This window comes from Branchiostoma lanceolatum, chromosome 4 (genome assembly GCF_035083965.1).
Source record: "Branchiostoma lanceolatum isolate klBraLanc5 chromosome 4, klBraLanc5.hap2, whole genome shotgun sequence".
Lineage (NCBI taxonomy): Eukaryota > Metazoa > Chordata > Leptocardii > Amphioxiformes > Branchiostomatidae > Branchiostoma > Branchiostoma lanceolatum.
The window spans coordinates 14,735,987-14,760,197 of NC_089725.1; the positions used below are offsets into that span (position 1 = coordinate 14,735,987).

The window sequence follows — 24,211 nt, forward strand, 5'->3', positions numbered from 1 at the left end:
ATTTGATACAGCAAAATGATTGTATGATAAAGGATTCATCATTTTGTGTCTTTTGAATTTGTTCCAACTTGCATGTGGCAGCTGGGTACTTCACCTTTGTTTAGATATTGGACAGTACATGTACGTTTCATTCAGTCTTTATATGAAGACAGGTTGTAGAACAGCATTTTTCAAAAGTAATACATCGTACCCACAGCAGGAGGTACTTTGCTGGAGGTGATTTCCTCAAATTTCTGTCACAGATTTATGGTTTACTAGTAGAGAAGTTTACAAGACCTGGAAATTTGTCAAATACTGTAAATCATGAAATGGTCACAGTGGTTTTGTGTTTGTACTTTGTAATTTTTCATCGCACACTTGGACTGGCTAGTTATCATAATTAGGTTTACCCTAACCTACATTGTACTTCTTTTTCTGTAAAATCCAGTCCGCAGCCCAGTAAGTCGAGTGTAGTAACTCAAGTGTAACAGTAGAGAACCTAGTAGAAATGGAGCACTAGGATAGGGGGTGGTCTTCAACCAGGGCTCTGTCAAATGTATAAATCTTGCTAATGATACTGGTATAGGTATTATTAAACAATCAACTTATCAAGCTCTTTATGTATACTATAGCTTAGACGTTTAACAAAATTTTATCGTGGTCAAATCAATAGTCAGTCCCTTCCAACAGGTGGTTTTACAGACTTGCAGTGGCCAACAAGTGTCCCTTACATTACAAAAGAGAGGACTAACCATTAACTGTGGGGGTGGGCTAGTGCCAATTGTACCAACCTTTTATGTAATAAACTCTATCATTAAATCCATTTTGCAGCAATCAGTTATTCTGGTGGGCCAATTGCTATTATTTCATAAGGTTACCATAACATTGTAAATTTGTGATATAATGCCAATTCTCTATATAGAGGAAAGCAAAATATTCAACTCTATTTCATGTTTTTCAGCCATGATATCTGTATCGACCCTTATAGTTATACCTAATTGTATAAAACCCTTGGGACTATAGATTTAATATTAGGGTGTGTACTTTATATCAAAGTCTAGAGAATAGACATTTATGTCAGTAACCATGATTTAATACCCATGAATTTATGCTATCCCAATAAAGTAAATCTATTTTGCGCAGCAGCACTGAATTACCAAATTATGCAAATTTCTACACGACTTCATTACATAAACTGTCCTAGATGTCCAATTGCTAATTCAGCATGATAGTTGTACTTCTTTCCTCCTAAGTATCTTATGTCTACAGCAATTTTGGCACAGTATAATTTCTGTCAAACGCGACGTATTCTTAGCCCGTTGCAAGCAGCGCTTCGTGTGCACGTTTTGTGGTGAGGCGTATGCGTAGGTGTAACCATATTGGTACAGATTTAGCTTGCCTTCTGTGTAGTAAGATGCCTATTACTACTAGTTCTCAGATGGCGCTCGCGAGCATATACGTGGGTGGAGAAGAGCAGCTATATATGTGTACATTGTTATTAAGAATGCATGTGAGTAACTCACTTTTCCTCTTAGACTGTGCAATTAGGTGCAGACCTTTAGACCTGCAGACGTGGAGGTAATATCAAATCAGCTACTCGTAAAGGACTGTTGAAAAAGGATTGGCAATATGTTATATACATTGTATACGATCAGGTTAGGGCCCGAAATACCCACCTAAAGTAAAGTAATATCAGTGAAGTTAATGGAAACATAAAGATCAATTTTGTTCTCGAGAATATTTCCAGTTTAGGCACCAAAATCTTACATTACAGTAAGGGCAGTGCTTCTGGATGGGTAGTATGGATCCAGATCCCTGTAATAAATACGAGGCTAACAGTATACTAAAACAAGTATGACTCATTTATAGACAGTTCCCTTTAATTCTTTTTCAAGATGAGAACTGATAATACAATTGAGGATTACAAAATCATAACTCTAACGAACATCATGTATTATTAACTGTAACTGACAAAGCTATGGAAAATTGAAACAACATCTTGAAAATCCTTTTTTCCGAATTTTAGGTAAAACTTTGATCTGACAATCTACAAAATTGAGGGGAACTGAAACAAAATTATTTTGAGCCCTGCATGTGTAAGACTGGGTTACGATTGATTTGTGTCCGTTGAACTGAAGAAAATGTTCATCTTTAACAAGTTCAGTTCTCCTTACTTAGTTTTGACCCTCAAGACTGTCAGGAGTGGATTATTAAGTATAGTTCTGTTCTAATCAGCTCTGACACAATGCTGACTGTCATGAAAACCTAAACTTTGAACCTTAGTAACCTTTTTAATGTGCTATGAGCACATCGTACAAATATGCCTCAAGGTGTAAGATGTTACACTTGAAAGGACGTATTCTAGTACATGTATGTGTGTACATGTACTCGTGCACGTATGAAATCCAGGGCCTGAAATTGTTCACTCTGCATACAAGTGCCTGCACTAAGGTACAGATGACATACAAAGTCTACCTGCACTAGACAAATCTAACACTCTGAAGGATAAGTAGATTTTATGAAGTTAAGGATCACAGTGGAAACAGTTAGTAGTGTTGCTATTCCAGGGTCACAAACAACTAGACTACGCACCCTACTTAATGGCTAGGGAACAGTTGCCAGGTCATTTCGTTAATCAAATAGTCTGCTATGTATGCAAGCTACATGCAGACGTCTATCTACCTTTGTACGTGGTAAACTTTCAGTGCTAGCACTGCCTGTCTTCAACAGCTACGTGTCCACATTACCAGTTATTAAGACATTTGTCTCCTACAAAGTGGCAACAGCAGCATCAGTTAAGACAAGAATATCCCAGCCAAAGATGAAAGAAAACATCTTAAAGTCTAGTAGATTTACCCCATGGTGCAGTAAACGCTACCAGCTGTAAGCAAAATTGAGTTAAGCTAAGTTGTACATCATGTACTTGTGTATCCAAGTCCAGGGTAAGACAAGTTCAGAAGGGCATGGGGAAAAGCAGTTGATAAAACACATGTGATAAGATATTGTATACAGCTGTTTATCCTTGCCTAAAGGCCAGCTTGCTTGTGTGAGGTAAAAACTGGTTGCCGCATTGTAGCAGTACATTTATCTTTGTAATCGTTAAGTTTAGTACGTACATGTAGAGTAGGGCTCAGCCAAGAGTGTTGCTAGAAATAAATGTTGTGTCCTGTACATGTGCCACCAAAACACTAGTGGATAGCCTTCTTAATACCTGTACTTATCCCAGGCTCAAACAGGGAGGTTTCTCTTTTAAACTTCCTTGGCCCAAACAAACAAATTCCTTTCAAGTAATCCACTGCCCCCCCCCCCTCCCAAAAAGAGATACCCACTGAATATGAACATATTAAAAGAGAAGATATCTTATTTATCAACAACAATAGCATTGTGCATTTCGATGAATAAACCTTACCCAAATCACTATCTCTTTGGTCAACATGCCTGTCCAGGGCTCGAAATTCATCTTTGGGAATAGGTGCACTGGTGCACCCAACTAAGAAAATTGGGTGCACAGAAAGAATTTTGGGTGCACCACATAAAATAAAGTTGAATGTTCTTCAGAACATAATTACAAAGTTTAACGCTGCTGCCTCTCTTAAGAACTTCTGTAATTCTATAGCTAACTTTAAAATTTCAAACAAATAATACATTAAATGAAGTACAGCAAAAAGTTATCATGCTGTTTTTTATACTTACATTTCAAGAATATTCTGTATACTAGTGTACAATAGTACCTTAACCCTATAGGCTACAAAAATATATACTAGGTGCACCAGTGCACCCACAGTCAAAAATTAGGTGCACAGCTCCAATTTTGGGTGCACTGGGTGCACATGCACCCACTATTTCGAGCCCTGCTGTCTGCCTTCTTCATATATCTGATATAGCACAATTAATCAAATCACATGTTATCCTATAACAAAATCAAATCAAAGTGACAATGTGATATGCAGGTAATTTTCCTTCCCTTATCTCATCGTGATCGTTGTAAGTTGCAATTTTGGCCCCATCTCTAAATTTGAGTCTAGATGTTCCTGGAAAAGGTAATAAACAGGTCAATAGATGTACATGTAGATTGTCTGGAGGTTGGCGTCATTCCTGTCACTGTTTGTGTCTTAAGTCATTATTATATACATATGTATGTATGTATACATGTAGATAGATACATACATACATACATTCTATCTCAGTCAGTCTAGTACAGACTACATTCATGTAAACACATGTACATACATATACATTACATAGTTTTATATACAACATGATGTAGACTCTATTACATGTACATGTATATGACTCAATAATCATAATTATTCAAAATGATGGGGCCAAAATTTGTTACTTTTTTTTCGCACATTCATTTCAATGCTCTTCAGAATGATGATATCATGTTCTGTTTGTTGTTTCAGCTCACTTGACAGGCCATCCAGAGAAAGTTGGGAGAGAAAGCTTCGAGCTACTCAAGGTTCTGGGAACAGGAGGTAAGATAAAAGATTTATTATTACCTTATTGAAAATGGTGTTATTGTTTCCGGTCTGTGTTTGTCTTGGAGTGTGCCCATAGTTATTTGAAATTGAATATTGTAGAGTGACAGGATGTGAGGCCAAAGACGGTGTAACCGGAGACTGGCAGGATGGTAAGGTTGGCTTGGACCGGATCCAAAGTTGTTTCCGCAGGCTGGTAGGAAAAAGCATAGACAGAACAAATACTGCATATGAAATGTATTTCATAATTAACTGTCGGATAAAACTGTTGCTGGCTGAGTATCAAAATTTCTCTTATGTAGAAGTAATTAGTACCACTTGGGCTCAGAATAGTCCCAGACACAAGCACGGCTTGTAATTATTCTCCACTGGGGAGCAATGACTTCATAAATACAACTTCCAAGAAAATGGAATCTATTAAAAGATCTCAAATCTTTTTGTGCCAAAATTTGTAAGACTTGATCGACACATTTACATAAGATTCAGGAGAGAGTCTAAAAACACATCGCTTTTCACAGAAACATTATATTTAACACAAGCTGACATCTTTCCAACAGGGCTCCGTATGTTCTGATTCACATGCAAAGGTTGCGATACATCTCCTATTCTCTGTTGGCAGCACTTGGCGAGGGTTGATGAAATACTGCTAAAAATGCATGCTGGGCTTTACTCTGAAAGTAACGTTCTATCTTTCGACAGATCTATTCATAGCCATAGGAAATGTATGGGCTAATCAGCCACAGTTGGAATAAGAGAAGAGGAATGCAAAGCGAAATCCGGTCTTAGATCATTCACAGCAAAGTGAAATCAGGTCCTTGATCATTCCTTGTAATGTAAGCAGCTTGCATTCTGCGTCATTCTTCTAGATCTGATAAGAAGAATGTAATATTCTTACTGAGCAAGCTATTATTCAAAATTTTTCGTTCATCAGATTTGGCATCTGAAATTTGTCATGATTCATAATTCAACGGTAGAATCAGTGCGTAACATGACGTGTATTGAAAGCTGGTTAGCAGGATTCTAAAGAAAAAAAATCTTATTGGAGAATGGAGTGATTTAACTTTTAACCTTTACTGGCTTTAACACACTGAAGTAGCCGTTTGGCACTCAATTCTCTATTGGTTATGGGTTAGGCAGCAGGGAGAAGGTTAAGCTATTTGAAAGGTGATATATTACATGTATCAAGGTCTCACAATATACATAATTATGTAACATGTACATTCACAGTAGCCCAACGTGTTTCGCCTCCTCAAATAAGTTTTGTAAGGTATTAGGGATATGTCCAGAAAAGTACTATGCGCATTGAGAGACTTTCAATAATGCTGTGATTTGAATATAATACAAAGAACACAAAGCATAATATATAATTGAACACCATATAACACAAATTATCTGTTATATAACACCAGATTTTCATGTGATACATACAGAAAATGGATTTTTGAAAAGATCCTCTTCAAATACATGTACAAGTAACTGCCAAAATATCTACCTCCAGCCCTATCTCTTCTTGTGGAGAATAACTCACATGTCCTACTGTTATATAAATAAAACTCTTCAATGCATTATCCCATATAGGCTACTGTAACAAACAGTACAGATTAGCGTTAGTCATACATGAACATCATAAATGGTGGTACATTATTGCCATCAAAACCTTTGCTAGAAGCTTGGGGTGGTATCATATATTCCCTTTTGTAACCCGAGCAGGGATTTGTTTTAGTAGGTAAAATGATAGAAGCCCTACATTGTACATGTAGCTTGTTTCATGACCTGCCAAAAGGCGAATGCCGCAATAAGATCATTCAAAGTGGAATTGGTGCATTCACGATTTAGGTAGTGAACTGATAGAATGGTCCTTTCCAAAGTACCCATACCCAGTAAGTGTAGAATCTCATCTTTTTTGCTTTATTTAACCTTTTGCACCCTGAAGTAGCCGTTTGGCACCCTATTCCCTGTTGGTTACCAAGTTAGGCAGCAGGGAGAAGTTTAAAGTCAAGTTCAAAGTCAATAGGCTCTTCTCTGAAGGTGACATTGCTGTGGGAGCTCTGCTTAACATTAACTCTGATGTGTTAAATACCAACCTATAGTGTCATGATGCTTCACACTCACAGTTCACATGATCTTAACAGTTATATATGGTTTGACATTACAGTTCATTGTGCATTTCTCCGTGCATCTAGGCAGTTGGTTATGACTAATTACTCGTAAAAGGTAGCAACATTTAAATCATTAAATCAAGGAAATCAGGCCGTAATGTTATTCCATGAATGTGAAATGTGCTGCTTAAATTGAGCAATGAATTTCTTGGATTCGCCTGTATTTTTTCTTTGATCTGAATGATCACATGCATGGGTGCACAATACCATTATGTGTTCACATCAACCCCAAAATGCTCTAACTTGTTCTAGGTCTTCTATGATAATACAAGTCACATCATATAGCTCAATGCACCTCAATGTCATAGGATTGAACTTGGTAAATGTCACTCCGGTTAAACAAATACATGTATATGTTACTGCCTATTCCACCAGCAAAGTTTTGTACCAGAGATATCAAACATCGCTTTCCGGTAAATTTAGCCAACACAGAGCGCCATAAGGACAGGAGGGAGAGCTGGCGTTATTAGAAATTGAACGTTTGACTCGACGTGTTTATTGCTTTGTGGCTCCTTGCAGACCACTTCGACATCAATACTGGGCTCTTGTGGTACCTAGCTTCCCAAAGCTTTGGCGCTATGAATTTCGAAAGGTCTGCATATGATTAATACAAATTGGTGTATAAAACATTGAAGGAATGCGTCAAACATTGATTCTTGTGTAAGTCTATTGAAAGTTTTGGTATGTACCCACAGGTATTCGAGGTCAGTTCAATTCATTGATCTGTGACCCATTAACTAAATAAGTGCTTTGTTCTATCTCCCCCATGTTGATATGTGAAATTCCGCTTTATACTTGTTTAAACAAAGGCTTGTTTGTCTATTTATCTGATGTGTGTTATATATAGATATACATTTTGATATCTATTTTTATTAACCTACCATATCTGTATTTGCTTCAGGGTGTCAATAGAACTGATTAAATTCAATAAAGGAAGTCTCATGATTGTGTGTGCCAAAGTTCTGAAAACTTCTCTTTTCCAGGAATTACAAAGATTGCATCAATGTCCAATGTTTCCTTTTTATTATTTTGGCAAACTTTGAAAAGTAGGATTTTTGCCCCCAAATCCTGATTTATTATTAAAACAGTTTTTGGAGTGTTGCAGAAGGAAAGACTAGAAAGTAATGGCTTACAATAAGTTGCATGCCAGAAAAGGTTTAACTTACCACTTTGTATCTTTGAAAAAATAAGATAAAAGAATTCTATCTATTTTTTTAAGTCTCGCTATGCACAGAGAATGCAGTTTTCTGGGTCATTGAGCGACAAGGCTGTCGCTGCAGGCTTATACCAAAAGGTTCGACTGAATTCCCACTCCAGTATCTAGCTAGAAATGTGGGTTTCAAGACCTACCACGTTCTGTGATAGAGTTCACCTTACCATATTCCTACATGCCCAAGTTCTGACCTCTGTATGAAATCAGATAGCTGAACCCGTTTGTCAGTGTCTGACTGAGCCACACCCACTGGTAAGGCAGCAGGAGCTGAGGTTGGGAACCGTCAAGGTGTCTTTCACAAGCATTGAAATACTGGTGTGGGGAGTCTGTGATGTTGTGCATGATTATTAGGGTTATATTAATCCTACACCTGGCCTTCCCCCCTACATGTACATGTAGGCCGCCCCCTACATGTACAATGTAGAACCAACAAATAAACCATATGTACACATGTGGTGAGCTTCCTCGTCAAAATAGCTATCATATAGCCAATTCAAACTAACGCTGACAGTGTTAAAAAGTTGACATTCTAGTATTCTACCATTTCTACAATGGCCAATCATTATATTAATGCATGTCGATTGATTGACTTTCTTAATTAACCCATGGTTATGACATTACTGATGTACAAAATGTTATACATAACCAATGGGAATGTAGGCTTGTGATTGGTCCACACTGCCTACATGTATAGCTGTTTGATAGTTTGGGTTTAGTGTTCTGTGTTATTTTTTCTTGCAGACCATTTTCAAATTCTCTTCTTCTATCCTATTATTAGACGTTTACAATGAAGCAAGTGCTTTGCTGTCAGGTTGCGGATTACTGGACCAGGTTTTGATTTCCCACCATTCATAACAGACATCAGTACCATATAAAACCTGTTATTCCAAACTTAGCATAGTCAGACTCTGTTATGTCTAGGGCTGGATGAGAGGGAAAATCATTCAGACATCAGTTCAACAAACAGTGTGATATATACTTATATACTAATGTTCCAGACAATATTCTAGTCCAAAAAGTTTGTATTTGTGAAATCCAACTTTTTTCTACATGTTGGCAAATGTAAAAATACCTCAAGCTCTGCCAGCATCCATGGCATGTTCTTAATCCAAAACTAAGAAAGCAACATTACATTTAATATTCTTCTTCTCATAATCCCCTGTGGGTACAAATGGATTATTCCGAATGCATTTTCCAGCCAAAATTGTGTATGATTTTTCACAGATTTGTACCTTGAGTGCCTCTACGTTTGAACTGGAGACAAAAAGAAACCTTACTTGGTGGATTGTTCCATTTTGTTCATGGTGCGGTGGTCAGGTGGTGTCAGGTCAATGCAGTCATTGAAATTTGAAGTGACCTTACCAGGTCCATGTGTCATAAATTGCACCATAAAAACCCTGGAAGTAGACTGAGAATCATAAAACAGCAGAGTGCATTACTGTACAATGTCATGTAGATACCTTTATTTTCGCAGGGATTTCACAGTAGGGAAGGAGTTTCTTTATGGTGTTTTATGTTCGTGGTTAAAACAATTCTGTAGAACAGTACTAATAAATCGCAAAATCATACATCATTTTGTGGTGGAGAGGGACAATAAAAGCTAGAAATTTAACCACTCTGAATATTTCAAAATTGACAGTATTTGCCTGCAGCAACATTTTGCCTAATGATTTTCCCTGTACAGATCTACTGTGTTAAGTGGTTACTCGTAAATTATTCAGTGGGTATCAGATTTTACAACTAGGTACTTCCAGCATGTGCATGGTAAGTACTAATCTATTCAAACTGTCCCAAGATAGGGTTTTTCAACAAAGTCTAAGGAAAAGATAAGATGGTATCTTGAGAATATACTGTAGCAATGTAGCAATCATCATGTCTGTACGTGTACTATTACTACTAATTACCCAATAAGCAGTTCCTATTCATGTGAATATGCATATAACCTTGTAAAAATTTATTTTTTAACAAAGCACTTTTACCTTCCACTTTTGGGTCCATGAACTACAAAATGATTTCTATTATTTATGCATGATTTTGGCTGAATAAATCTTTATTCCAATTTACAGCTACAACTTCAAGGTCATTGTTCAATCTCTGCTTGCCAAAATTGCTTCAGGCCTCATTGAGTTGCTACATTACATGCCTGATTTTGCCTTATATACATTAATTTTGTAAAACCCTTAGAAGTGGAGCCATACTCTACATGTGTATGTCTCCCAATACGGTTACGCCAAAGGGAGGTTATACATGTACATGAAAATACACTGTCTCTATACATGAACTAATGTCATTTATTTTCGTAGGACTTAATTTTGCCATAGGAGAGGAAGGGAGGTTTTCGCTGTGTTTTAAGTTTGCAGTTGAAACTGTTTTGTAGTATTACTGTATTAGTAAATCCACCAAAGAAAACAAAATGAAACCACTGCAAGCATATTTCAGTTAAAGATGGACAGTGTGTTTTAGAAAACTACATAATGTCAGGAGTGTTCCTTTTCATGTATGATATCTTGCTACAGTGTAGTTCAAAGAAAGAAAGATAACCTGTCACGTTTCCTAAGATACTTTGAATCCAGCCAGATTTCAGCAGATCCTTTAAGATGCATGTTGCATGCACACAAAGTTAAGTGTATCGGCCCATCTCTTTCACAAGATGAGCATATTTCATCACATTTGGTACCACATTTCCATAACCTGTTCAACTGTGAACAAGATCAAGAGAGGGTCAGTTTTCATGAAGAAGTCTCTATGTTAGAGTTGATGGAAAAGAATATTCTCTTGTGTTAAAATGCACATTTGTACTTTAAACAAAGTGATAGTCTTTTGTTATACCGTAGAGAGATTGGAGTCGCCTCAGAGACAGAGCCTACTTTATGGTATTGGGCTAGGTTAGAAAATATCCTAAAACTCCTATATTAATGCATTTCTTTGGAAGTTATTTTTGCCTGCACCTCAAGGGGGTGGTCTGTATGCACAGCAGATGACTTTAAGAAAATTGCTACCGGTATTTTGAGTATTATTACAGATGTTTTATTTGAATCTCCATGTTTTCTTTGTCGTCCCTACAGCCTATGGAAAGGTGTTCCTGGTGAGAAAGATCAGCGGCCACCATGCTGGGCAGCTGTTTGCGATGAAGGTGCTGAAGAAGGCCACCATCGTGCAGAAGTCCAAGACGGCGGAACACACCCGTACGGAGAGACAGGTGTTAGAGGCGGTCAGACAGTGTCCCTTCCTGGTCAAACTACACTACGCCTTCCAGACCGATGCTAAACTCCACCTGGTCATGGGTAGGTAGTGTGCATGAACCAAGGCCCTGTACGCTGCAAAATCTTTGTGAATCAATTCGCTTATAAAGGCCAATTTGAATTGATCCAAATACGTTTTCCAGAATGTGAACAACCCAATTCAGGATTGATTTGAATTAATTCAATCCACCTCTCTGGCGGATTTGGTTGGATTGATTCGAATTGACCAGCAGTGTCCCGTAGGTGTGAATACCTAATTTGGCTCAAGTGTGAGCGCAACCAAATTGATAGCCATTCAAATTGAATGGATTTGATTAGAATTGATTGGCATAGATTTTGCCAAGTGTGAACTGGGCCTAATGATATATACGTGGGTTACCATATCCCCCAAGATACTGGTATATTTGTTATAGTTGCTATGAGTTTATCAAATATGACAATGACATAAAGTGTATATCGTACAAAATCTCACAATAATTCAAATGTCCTTACCGGGCATTGGACAACAGATATTGTAGTTTTGCATGTCAAGTTAGGATTTGTGATGTTTGTTTCAAACGTGTTTGCCCTGTTTTATCCCAGACTACATCAGTGGGGGAGAACTCTTCACCCACCTGTACCAGCGAGAGTACTTCACAGAAGCCGAGGTCAGGGTGTATGCTGGGGAGGTGGTCCTGGCACTGGAGTATCTACATAAGGTAGAAATCTCTGCAGGACTGACTTTCAGCTTTTGATTCACCATTGTTAATCTTGTTGTGTAATTACAACATGTATACCAGGTCAGGGCTGTCTCCAGTACCCATCCCTTTGTCCTGGAACGGAAATTTGCTTGTTGGAGCAGAATAAAAACTATGTCTTTAGCTTAGAATTACAGCTTTAACAACAAAAATCAACAACATGGGATCCCAAATAATGAGTGGGATGGGAAAAAATTGAAGGCTGGAGACAGCCCTGTAGTAGGTCCTAACAGATTGTCAAAATTGTAAAGCCAGTCTGTTGTTAGAGGGGCGGTCACGGTTGTCGTACAATTTTGATGTCATGGCTGTACAGAATAATCCATCGACAGGGATCTAAGACAGTCCTTCCTGTAACAAGGCTGCTGAATTTGTAAGTTGCACATGGCCAAGAATGTTCCACTTTGCGATCGTACGACGACTGCATAATGGCTGCATTATTGTCTGCATTATTAACGAAAATTGTCTCATGACCATAAACTTGCTGATACGCTAATATGTTGCTTATGGTCGCTTATGTTGCTTATGGTCTGCTTTTATTAGACTATTTATGTTTTATTTGTGAGATGCATGCGAGTGGCTAGAAACAGGTCCACAGTATTGAACACAAGGGAATTTCACTCAGTTTTTACTTTTTGGAAGGGGCAGAGCCGTAAGAGCAAAACCATACATATATGCACATATATAATAGAAGATTGAACAGTGTAATGTGGGTAGTATTCATTCAGAGAATTAAAATCTAGGTTTTGTTTCAGCTGGGCATCATCTACAGAGACATCAAACTTGAGAATATCTTGTTAGACAAGGAGGGACATGTTGTACTGACTGACTTCGGACTCAGCAAGGAGTTCTTACCTGGCACAGTAAGTGTTGTCTTCTCTTACATGGTTATGCCTGCACTGGATGAATGTTAAGAGCTTTTGTGTGTCTGTCTGCCTGTGTTTATGTGTTTTTATGTGACTGTCTGTGTCCTTGTGTGTGTGTTTATGTCCACATCTGTGTGTGTGTGTGTGTCCGTCTGTATGTGTGTGTCTCCATATGTCTGTCCATCTGTGTGTCTACTATGTGTCTATCTGTGTTTGTGTGTCTATCTGTCTGTGTCATTGTCTCTGTCCTTCATGTGAACGTGTGTGTGTGTGTGTGTGTGTGTGTGCACACGTGTGCGCATGCCTCTGAGCAGTATATCAAATCCCATTTTACTACCAACCCATCCAAGGAAAAAAAAGATAATTCTATAATTATCAATCCTTAAATAAACCAACTGGAAGACATATATTATGAAAAAGCTAGACTATCATACAATAATAGCTCATTACTACAAAAACTGTGTATTGATAGGCAAGTGTTCTGAACCATGTTTTTCTTCTGTAGGAAGGCCGGGCATACTCTTTCTGTGGGACCATCGAGTACATGGCACCCGAGGTTGTGAAGGGAGGCCATGAGGGACACAACAAGGTACACATGTTATGTTGAAGCTATCTTGCAGAACTCCATGTAGTCTACTGCTATAAAACCAGATAAGTAAGCAAGCCTTTATTATGTAGGTTTTGAAATGCCCCCTGTTCTACTGTGTCCAATATCTTACCACTACTGGTAAGAGTGCTGGAATAGTACTGTGAGAAATTGTATCAGATTTTTTAAATCCCTATGACTGCTAAGGGCCTAGTCACATGTAGCACCCAGTCGCATGTTGTACCTGGTCACATGTCGTGCCCAGTCATAAGGACCTGGCACATTGTCGGTACTATGATCATAGCATCGCTGAAAATCCCATTCAACAGAAAATCACATGAAGAATTTGCATATAAAATGAACCATTGAAAACTATTAAGCTGTGATATTCCACTGTCTGTTTTAGTTTCCGAATACACAGTCACTGCTGAGATATGTTGTTTTCATGTGATCATGTAGCCTTTTAAAGACTGTTTCAAGGGTGCTATTGTCAGAAAAAGGTGTAGTCTTTCTTTGTCCCCTCAAAAGTGTACAATGTCATTGACTTACTGAGGTCTAATTGAATATGCAGTACAAACAATCCACTGAAAACGTCTCATCTCCACTACTATCGACCATCACACACCTCGATGATAAAAAGCTGATATCATCCATGCATTTAGGTCATCTGTCTGATCTTTCTATTCTTAGCTTTAAAGCTCAGATTTTCTGTGAATTGATGATTATGGTGTACCTGTATGTAGGCCATTGGTCCATTTTAGATTAACAGGCAGGACCTGGTCATTTAAAATTCAATCCTTCAGGGTTCGTAATTCATTTTCCCCATGAATGTAAGTGGCCAGAAACGAATCTGGGTGCACAACATAGAATAATGTAGAATGTTAACCAAACCTACGTTGTAATTACAACTTATAATATTACTGACTCTCCTCATAGCTTCAATCTGAAATTCTGTAGCTAACTTCGAAATGTTATACAAGTAAGACAGCAGAGGTTTTATTCTTTTTTTCTCACACTTAAATGTCAAGAATATGCTGTGTAGCAGTGTGCAATTAGTAACTAACTCTACACAGATATCTTGGTGCACCAGTGCACCCACAGTCACAAATTAGGTGCACTGCACCAATTTCTGGTGCACAAAGATGCATATTATGCTCCCAGTATTTCGAGCCCTGATTTAGATTAATAGACAGGTCATTTAAAAGTCAGTTCTTGTACAGGAAATCATTAAAGGCTGTGAGGCAAATAGAACTACATGTACATCAGAATATATATTTGGGTTATATAACTCATTTGAATAACTCCCATGTCGTATCTGTTTGACTAGGGAGTGTTGTTACATAATACCCTAACTACATTCCATATATATTTTAGCATTATGATTTTTGATGTGATTATGTATAATAGTTCTAAAAAAGAAACAAGACGAAACACCCAAGAAATATTCTGATCTAGTCTTTACATCATCATTGTCAGTCAACACCATACTTTAACAAAACAATGGAATTTTTTTCCTGTATATTCCAGGCTGTTGACTGGTGGAGTTTAGGTGTTCTGATTTATGAACTACTGACTGGAGCCTCCCCTTTCACTGTGGAAGGAGAGAAAAATTCACAATCAGAGATTTCAAAGTGAGTACTTGTTTGTTTCTTTGTTTGTTTGTTTGTTTGTTTGTTTGTTTGTTTGAATTGTTCTGGATTGATGGGAAAATATTCTTAAGATAAGTCCTTATAGCTTTGATACCATCTCTGTCTCTACAAGAAATATTTGTCGAACATGTCAAGAAATTATTCATTCTTATGATGTCATTACCAGGGTTTTTGCCTGCTTTTGCTTGTTCTTTAGTTATCATGTATTCCACAATGCTTGACATATGAGAGTGTATTTGTTATGTGTAATAAGGTCCCATGAGGGTTTTAATGGGCAATTAATACATCTACCTTTAATATGTTGTAGCTATCAAATTATGTAATATTCTTGTGTGACGTCAATGAGAGCATTTCAATCATTAACAAGTCACTAACAATCTCTTCAGAGAATATTTTCTGTCTCTTTTTATCTTCAATTTTGTTAAAGTGAAGACTAACAGCAAAGCCTTACAATTGGCAGAACATTTTCTGTAATAACGAATAATGGCCTATGTTCTAAATCAAAACTATATAATGATATTGTTTTTATCAAGGATTAGATTAACCTTTTTTTTTGCCAGCAAAGAATGTCAGAAAACTGGAGATTGGTTATCATCTATGATTTTGTATAACTTGTGGTAGAATGTTTAGTTTTCATTTCTTTTTCATGACACACCAGTTTTGTGCATGCGCAGTAGGTACAATCTGCGTGAGACCGGACTGTAATGTATGATCCAATTTACACCAGGAAGGACTCCGACTCTTTTCTTTAACCTGCTTGGTGCATACCTCTCCTCAAACATGAGAGGACATCCCTAACTGAAGCAAGGTGCTCATTTTCAGTTGAGTGAGGAAATAGGTGTCAACAAGTACCTTTCCTAAAGTAAAGGGGTATAACATTGTGGCCTGCTTGGGATTCAAACCTGGAACCTTCAGATTCTAAGTCATAAACAGTAACCCTTGCCACGTGTGATTTTGCAGGAGAATAATGAAGACCAACCCGCCGCTGTCCAGAAGTTTCTCAGCTGAGGTGAAGGACCTCCTGATGAAGCTGCTGATGAAGGATCCACAGAGCAGGTTAGGGTCCGGCTCACGGGGCGGAGAGGAGGTCAAGGAACACCCCTTCTTCAAGGTAAGGACAAAAAAACAGTAAATGGATAACAAAGTGAAAGGAAAGATTTAAGAAGAATACAAAGACTTTTCAAAGTTGAACTGTAATGTTAATCCAACACTAAGAAATTGGACTTACCCGAATTTTCCACTGATCAACTCCAGCATTTGTCAAGGAATGAGCAATGCACTGCTTCTGTGACGTCACGTTATGCAGACAGAACACTTGTGAGCAGTGGGTCATAAATTGCAATAATTATTGTTATACAGTACTTAGATTTTCAGGGGTGCCTAAGAATTCATACGAATTTTACGGAATACATACGAGTTTTACAGAATACATACGATCCATTACTAGAATCATACGCTCCTTACGGGATACATACGATCCATTACGCAGAATCATACGATCGGTACGGAATACATACAATCCATTACGCGGAATACAGTATATAATCCTTACTAATTTGCTGGCCATCGTGCTATCACCGAATCTAGCTTTGTCTGGTCCTCCTAGTTGGTCTAAGCCTACATCAGTCTTAATTTAGTGCAGCTTGAGATTTTTAGAGTTTATCCGGATGGGATACGCCATTATTAAGCTCTTATAAGCCAAGATATCGTATGAAGAACTGGTTATCCCGAGTCCGCCATGTTGAATTTGCCGCCGGTGTCACATGATCCAGGCACATTTCTCCAAATTAGTAAGGATCGTATGTATTCCGTGTAATGGATCTTATGTATTCCGTAAGGATCGTATGTCTCTGCGTAATGGATCGTATGTATTCCATAAGGATCGTATGTTTCTAGTAATGGATCGTACATGTATTCCGTAGAATTCGTATGTATTCCGTAAAATTTGTATGTATTCCGTAAAATTTGTATGAATTCTTTGACACCCCTGATTTTGAATGCTATGTCTCTGGGGAATGGCATTGTAAAAGAATATCATTGCATTTTGTGCTGCTGATAACGTTTATGGTTGTCACAGTGGTAAACTTTTAAATGGTCGGCTTTATCAGTGTTTCATGAAACAATTTTATAGAGAAGCTACATCGAAAATTATGAACAGGTCCTTGAATAACAAATTGTTGAATATTCATTGGCCATGGGAATACTCCTAAAAATCAAATGAAGAAACTGCCTTCAGAGCATGGTAAGCACAGACAATAGTTATCAATAATTAGAATCAAGAAAAAGTTATATTAGGGGAGTAAAATATCAGAATCTGATGTTTAGAAATTACCATGATATGACTATAAAATCAATGTGGGGAATAGTACAGATAATACACTTCTTTGTGTGTTCATTTTCAGGGTATAAACTGGGAAGACCTGTCGGCCAAACGTGTCCCGGCACCCTTCACCCCCATCATCACTAATGAGATGGACACCAGTAACTTTTCGGAGGAGTTCACAGACATGACCCCAACAGACTCCCCCGCAGCTGTGCCAAAAACTGCCGACAGAATCTTCAAGGTGTGCCAGACCTTCTTTGACTAGTTTCATTAATTCTGGAATAGTCCTTGTTTGCGTGGGGGTAATTTTGGTATAACAAATTTGTTGACATAGGAACAGTCCTTTTTTACACAAGGATTCATTTTATTTCATGTAGGGCAAGATTTTGAGGGAGATGTCCTGCAGATGTATGCTTTCTAGTAAGCTTATACCCTGATATATATATGCACTGTAAGTCATGAAATAGATTTACATGTACAAATCGAACAACGTATACAGTATGCCAAGAATGATATAAGACAACGCAAAATGCAAGCTTAGACACCTCAGTAACAAATCCGTCCTCCCACCAGGGCTATTCCTATGTCGCGCCATCCATACTGTTTGGACCCAACGCCATCACTGTTAATGACGTCTTAAGACCTCCGCCTAACCCAGACAAACCTGGCACATCGTCTGTCAGGATGGCGGCGACGCATCTTAAGGTGAGACCATCTTCTTAATCATTGAATGTAGATAGCCAGATTTATTTTGTAAGAAATGGTCGTGGTGTTTATGCTCCAATTACATACCTTTTTGAAATATGGAGCATGGAGAAATGAAACGTCTCTGTTGTGTACTGTAAGAAACACAACATAAAGTGTCTCCTATGATGTATCAACTATGGCCTTAACTAGTAATGAATGTAGACTGTATCATGAAGATTCAGTGCACAGTGCGTTAAGACATAAGAAATGCTCTGTCTAGATGCAGATTTAGGTACCAATGCTCATTGGTACAGAAGAAGTCACATTTCTGTCAAGCTTTCTCAGAATTCTCTTTGTCAGTGGAATTCAGTGGAAAATTCTGAGTCAGGGGTTACTCACACTGCAACAGTTGTTGTTTTGATTCTTCTCATGAGTCATTTCGCTTCACATCAAATCATAAAATATGCACTATGACTTCACATTTGTGGTGAACTCTCACTGTAAACTCATCACTCTGTGAACATGTGCTTTAATTTACTACAGTATTGTTTTAACCACGAATGTCTCCTGGAAAATCAGTGAACTTATTTTCTGCCAGACGTAAACTGCGATACTTTAATTTTCCAGGATTCTCCATTCTTCTTGAACTACGAGATGGATCTCCAAGAAGGGCTGCTGGGGGACGGATCGTTTTCCGTGTGCCGTCGCTGCCGCTCCAAGAAGACGGGCGAGGACTACGCGGTGAAAATCGTTAGTCGGCGGGCGGTGGGCGTGGCCCGCGAGATCCAGTGTCTGCAGCAGTGCCAGGGGCACCCCAACATTGTGAAACTTGTGGACGTTTTTCACGACCAGGTCCATTCCTACATCGTGTTGGAACTGTTGAAGGGAGGCGAACTGTTGGACAGAATACGGAAGAAGCAGCAGTTCACGGAGGCGGAGGCCAGCCTCATCATGAAGAGGCTCGTATCGGCTGTAAACTACATGCACCAGAGAGGAGTCGTGCACAGGGACTTGAAGCCAGAGGTAGGTTAAAGTGATTTTATTCCTGTAGATATTATGTATTAGTCTTTTTCTCATAACTGTTTGTTCATCATGAATTTTGCAGCTTTTTATGTCAATGTTGTATGTGGATTCTGACACACAGTTTTGTACCTTAAAGGTAAAATATATTTTGCAGGAGCCAAAGACTTAAAGGAACACTTAACCACTGTTGCCTGTACCCTTGAAAAGAGTTAAAGTGATGTTATATTTTGGTAGCAATTTGTACAGGTCCGAAATGTAAATGAGGGAGAAATCTTACACTATGGAATCAAGCTCGTGTTCATATTAAGTTCTATCTTTAAAAAATGTATGGTAACGACTGATTTTTTGTTTTCTTTAGAACCTTCTCTTCGCCAGTGAATCTGACGACGCAGAGTTGAAGATCGTTGACTTCGGTTTCGCCAAGCTGAAACCCGAGAACCAGCCGCTGACCACGCCCTGCTTCACCCTGCACTACGCCGCCCCCGAGGTGCTGAAGGATGATGGGTACGACGAGTCATGTGACCTGTGGAGTCTAGGGGTCATCCTGGTAGGTCACTGTCAAAAAGTCTCTTGTTATGCATTTTGCTTAGAGGTGCAAATATAGTATTTAATATTGATGAAAAACTATAGCTGCTTTCTGGCAACACTTTTCTGTCATGTCACTAAAACCTACACAATGTAATATCTAGAATATGAAACTAAGTATTTCCCACTTGAAAATGAATGAAAGGTTTGATTTGCCACCAACCATTGTTCTTTGTATACATACTAATTGTGTCCTTGATGTACCATATCCACAGTAATAACAGCACATGTACATGGGCCATTTCCACATCCATTTTAGGAGTCAAAAGCCCTACATTTCTGCAGAAGACAGTCATGATACTAAAATTAGCAATCATGGCAGCAACAGTAATTTCCCAGGTGTCCAATTTGCGTTGTTATGAGAGTAGTATATGCTGCGTTCAATCTCCGTGCATGCAAATGTTATAAATGTCGGCGATGTTGATTTGTTCAGTACACCATGCTGTCTGGGAAGGTACCATTCCAGCCGGCGGCGGGGAGGGGTGGGGAGAACCATGCGGCGGACATCATGAAGAGGATCAAGAGCGGAGACTTCTCGCTGAGTGGGGAGGAGTGGGACCAGGTCTCCCAGCCAGCTAAGTGTCTTATCAAAGGTACGTGTGTTCCCTGTGGTCTAGGGTGGTGATCCTAAAAAGAAAAGATCCTAACACACTTAATAGTACTCCAGAATTGTAGATTTGACCTGGTGTGCTTGGCTGCAACAAAAGGGAGCTGTAGCTGTCAAAAAAGCATTTGTGTCATGTCAAGCATTACACTTTGATTTTGACCAAAAAGAAAGAAAAATGGCATATAGGCTTGATTGTAGGTCTAACGAGTTAGAAGAAAGGTTATGGCAAAGAACGTCTGGGATGATTATTGTCCCATTGTATTAGATTTGTGTACATGTTATTAAGAGTGTTACAGTAAAGGTGAATTGGTTGTCTAGGTCCACTGATTTGGGAAACTTTAAGGTACTCATTGAAAGATAATTATTTCTTAGTTCTTGAACTTAGGAAAAGCTATGAAACTTCAACTAACTTTTGTACAACTTATTAGTAAGCATTTTGCAAAGGATTTATGATGTGCTGTTACTGTTGGAAAATATTGAGACACATGTGGGGAGTTGCTTTTCTTTCTGATTTTCTAATGAAATTACACATGCCAAGTTTCAGTCACATTCTTCTGTTCCATACAAGCTGACACGGTGTTGACTTTTCCAGGGCTTCTCACAGTCGACCCCTCTAGAAGATTCACCATGACAGCTCTGAGGAACCACGACTGGCTGCAGGGCAACAAGAGCCACTCGTCCACCCCCCTCATGACCCCGGACGTGCTGGAGTACAACAGCGGCGGGAAGATGTCCAAGGCCGTCAAGCACACCTGGGATGCCTTCTTCATGGTCGCTCGCGAAGGCTTCCAGCTGCAGGATGTGGACAACGCGCCGCTCGCCAAACGGAGGAAGATGAAGAAGACGAGTTCTACGGAAACCCGTAGTAGCTCGAGCGAGAGCAGCCACTCCCCGCAGGGCCCCACGCCGCCCACCATGTTTGTAAACCCTCTCGTTCCCGCAACGAGCAGCAGCGTTCAGACACAAAATGTAACAATCCTCCCTTCTGCAATACGACCGGCAAATACGAACTCTCACAGTAATCCCAAACCCGCGCCTCTTCTAAATAGTCTCATGTCGTCCACTGTACCCGCGTTACATCCCAGCATGCTAGTTTCCTCCGCGTTGCCACTGGGTCAGCACGGTACACATGTGGAGCCATCCGCACAACCGACGTCGACTGGATTTACCGTAGTCAGCAGCGATCCCTTTCAGATTAAGAAGCAACCGGTTGCCCCCCTCCCACTCTCCAATCAAGGTCACTTCCAGAGTAGCACTCAAGAATCCTTTCCACAGAGGAGTCAAGTCTCACAGGCCACCCTGAACAAAGGGTTGAATCCGCCAGAGGCAAAGAGGACTACTTGACAGAAATATTGTCACAAAACTTGTCGAACTCAATTTTACCTTCCCACACTTCAAGAGACACGGGAAGCGAAATGTGAAATTATTTGATTTCTCAAGAACGGGAAGCACTGTCTATTTTCCAACAAATTTCTTATAAAATTGTTTTACTTATTAAACGTCAGAAATGATACTAGGGTACAGAACTTGATATTTACAAGTCTTACACGGCTTTAAGTTTCAACCTTGGTTTTTCTCTAGTTAATGTATAGTTTAGATGTATGCCAATTCTCGAATGTTGCTTTAGTTCTTTGCTACAGTTTTAGACTTAAAGAGCTTCTCACTTGTTATATTACAGCTTGTCCATTTGGTTGCACAATTCTTTGAAAGATCACAGTCATTTTTTTAGCATTCAAAACACAGTTTTATATTTTGGAACACTTTATAATGGTCATGGTGGAAATAAACAAGAGTACATCTCACGCTCTTGATCACTTCCTATCACACTGACTGTACATTGACAAGCATATGGAAAATATGTAACTACAAAAACACAGACCAAAAACAACACCTCCCCAAGCCTCTTCTGTTGACCCCATGACCTGTCGTTTCTGATACTTCCTGTCACTCCCACTAGTCTAATCTTTACGGTGACACCATCTTCCCACTTACAGTGTTTTCCAGTAACTACAGACACAGTAGAACATAACATCCAGACACATACTTAATACCTATATCAAATTGTCCGTGCAGTCAAACCTGGCCAGGCTCAGGCAACCACATGCAGTCACAAGACTCATTGCAACAGTCCCGGTCAACCTTCCCATCCTGCCAGTTTCTGTTTACACCAGCATATCTTCCCCCTCACATTCTGCTCCTGTACTGTATTCTGAAAACTAGACACACACCAACACAAACAAACAGACACACAGAAAAACAAAGCCTCCATACATGAGGCAACAAGATACATGTAAGTAGAATGTTTTTTGTACACACAGCAAAAATGAATCATTTGGAAATGTTTTGCTGCAACTTCTGTATATTTCATTAAGTTCTTTTCTGATACACTATGCAGATTATTGAGCTTTTTTTGCTGTCATGTTTTATTGATCTACTCATACTTTATCTAAAATTTGTGTTTGCTATATTTTGCTTTTCATTTTAGTTTTATCTTTTTAAGGTGTTCTTAATTTCCCATCAATAGCTGAATTATACTTTTATTCATGTTAGATATACAACTACAAAGGTAATTGTAAAAATATGATTAGTTGAACTCAAAGCAATAAATGTCAGAACGATTTGCCATTGTGAGTACAGAGGATAATGATGTCCTTGGAGATATTGTGATTTTTGAAACACTAATTGTGTTATTGATATGAAAAGAGATATCAGAAATTTCATTAAAGATGATGTTAATATATAGATTTATTATCATGCATAATGCTCTTTTAGACATAGTGTATGTATATATTATATGTGTATATATCTATATATATATATTGAAATGATTTGTTAGTAGATGTAATGTTTAATAATCATGGCATTTTTATACAGGGTGTTACTTCACATGTTTATAGTTCACCACAATAGTATTAAACAAGTCAAACTCATGGCCTTATATATGGGATTTTGGTAGTGGTGGTTTGTGGGCAAAGCTTTGTCCAATTTTTTCCCAAAGTAGGTAGTATATAATACAGTATGAAGAAAGTGGTGCGTAATGCTGGATTGGTGCTGCATTGGTATTGTGTTAGTGCTGCATTGATGCCACCTCAGTCAAGATCTCTTTACACTTCAGCATCAATGCTTCTCTGATGACCATTTAACTAATTAAATGAAATTGATTTAAATAGATTGTAGCCAAGAATGGTTCAGTTGGTTCAAGGTTTTGCTGGTTGACAGTTTGGGGAGTGGTTACTTTGACAGTCAAACTGACTCTGAAGTGACCAAAGCCGTTGGCACTAGTGCCAGACTAAAGCAGCATCCAAACTTTGAGCATTAGGGCAGCATCATGCACCACTTTTGAAACCATGCCCACTGGGGTGTCAGCTCTTCTGTTGTTTGTTCTAATTTTTATCCACTTGTTTCACTATCATGGCTTTTTATTTTCCTTCCTGTGCTTTGTTTTATGATATTCATTTTTGCTTTGTATATGTAGGACTTTGTTGATAGAAATCTGCAATGGTTAGTTTTGATCATTGGGTCTAATAAAATATGCAGCCAGTTGATCAGCACTTTTAGTGCACTAGCCAACTACTTTGGGTTCTGCTTTCTTATAAGAGTAAACATCACGATTGTTTTACCTAAATTACATAACAATTCCCTCTAACTACAATGAGTAAGACTTGTCAATCTACATCTGTCGCCAAAATATTCAAGGCCAATGGAGAGACTTGTTTTTTTTTTAATTCACAACTAGTTATTTAGCAACTTTGTATTGTACATCACTGGCTTGGTGTCCATGTTGAAATTGTGCATTTTCTGGTGTCATACAAAACAGTCAACTGGACAAATATATGAAATGTCTCAAACACAAGTACTGTATAGATTAATTTTTCTTACAACAAAATAGTTTGAAAACTAGGAAGTTGGCATTGCCCGACCCCTTTAGTTCTTTTACATCCTTCAGCATTTATGACTTGAATGTACCATCCCCGGGGCAACCATAAGATGGTTCAACTTGCTATTGAAATATATTTAAAGCAACGGACTTGTTACATTGCCAGGCGTTTCTTGTTCATTCATAAGTTAACCACATGT

At 38.6% G+C, this 24,211-nt stretch overlaps 1 protein-coding gene across 1 annotated transcript in view; it reads left to right on the top strand.

The window, feature by feature from the left end:
• Positions 1 to 24,161, top strand: part of LOC136432802 (ribosomal protein S6 kinase alpha-5-like) — a 29,013-nt gene extending 4,852 nt beyond the window's left edge. The window contains exons 2-14 of the mRNA XM_066424307.1: positions 4,386 to 4,457; positions 10,898 to 11,116; positions 11,657 to 11,772; positions 12,564 to 12,671; positions 13,180 to 13,263; positions 14,788 to 14,891; positions 15,870 to 16,020; positions 17,312 to 17,473; positions 17,806 to 17,937; positions 18,547 to 18,942; positions 19,301 to 19,489; positions 19,961 to 20,120; positions 20,727 to 24,161. Of these exons, the coding sequence (XP_066280404.1) occupies positions 4,386 to 4,457; positions 10,898 to 11,116; positions 11,657 to 11,772; positions 12,564 to 12,671; positions 13,180 to 13,263; positions 14,788 to 14,891; positions 15,870 to 16,020; positions 17,312 to 17,473; positions 17,806 to 17,937; positions 18,547 to 18,942; positions 19,301 to 19,489; positions 19,961 to 20,120; positions 20,727 to 21,478 (2,645 nt within the window). The 3' untranslated portion in view covers positions 21,479 to 24,161. The remainder of the gene's footprint in view (positions 1 to 4,385; positions 4,458 to 10,897; positions 11,117 to 11,656; positions 11,773 to 12,563; positions 12,672 to 13,179; positions 13,264 to 14,787; positions 14,892 to 15,869; positions 16,021 to 17,311; positions 17,474 to 17,805; positions 17,938 to 18,546; positions 18,943 to 19,300; positions 19,490 to 19,960; positions 20,121 to 20,726) is intronic.
• The last annotated feature ends 50 nt before the right edge of the window (positions 24,162 to 24,211 follow it).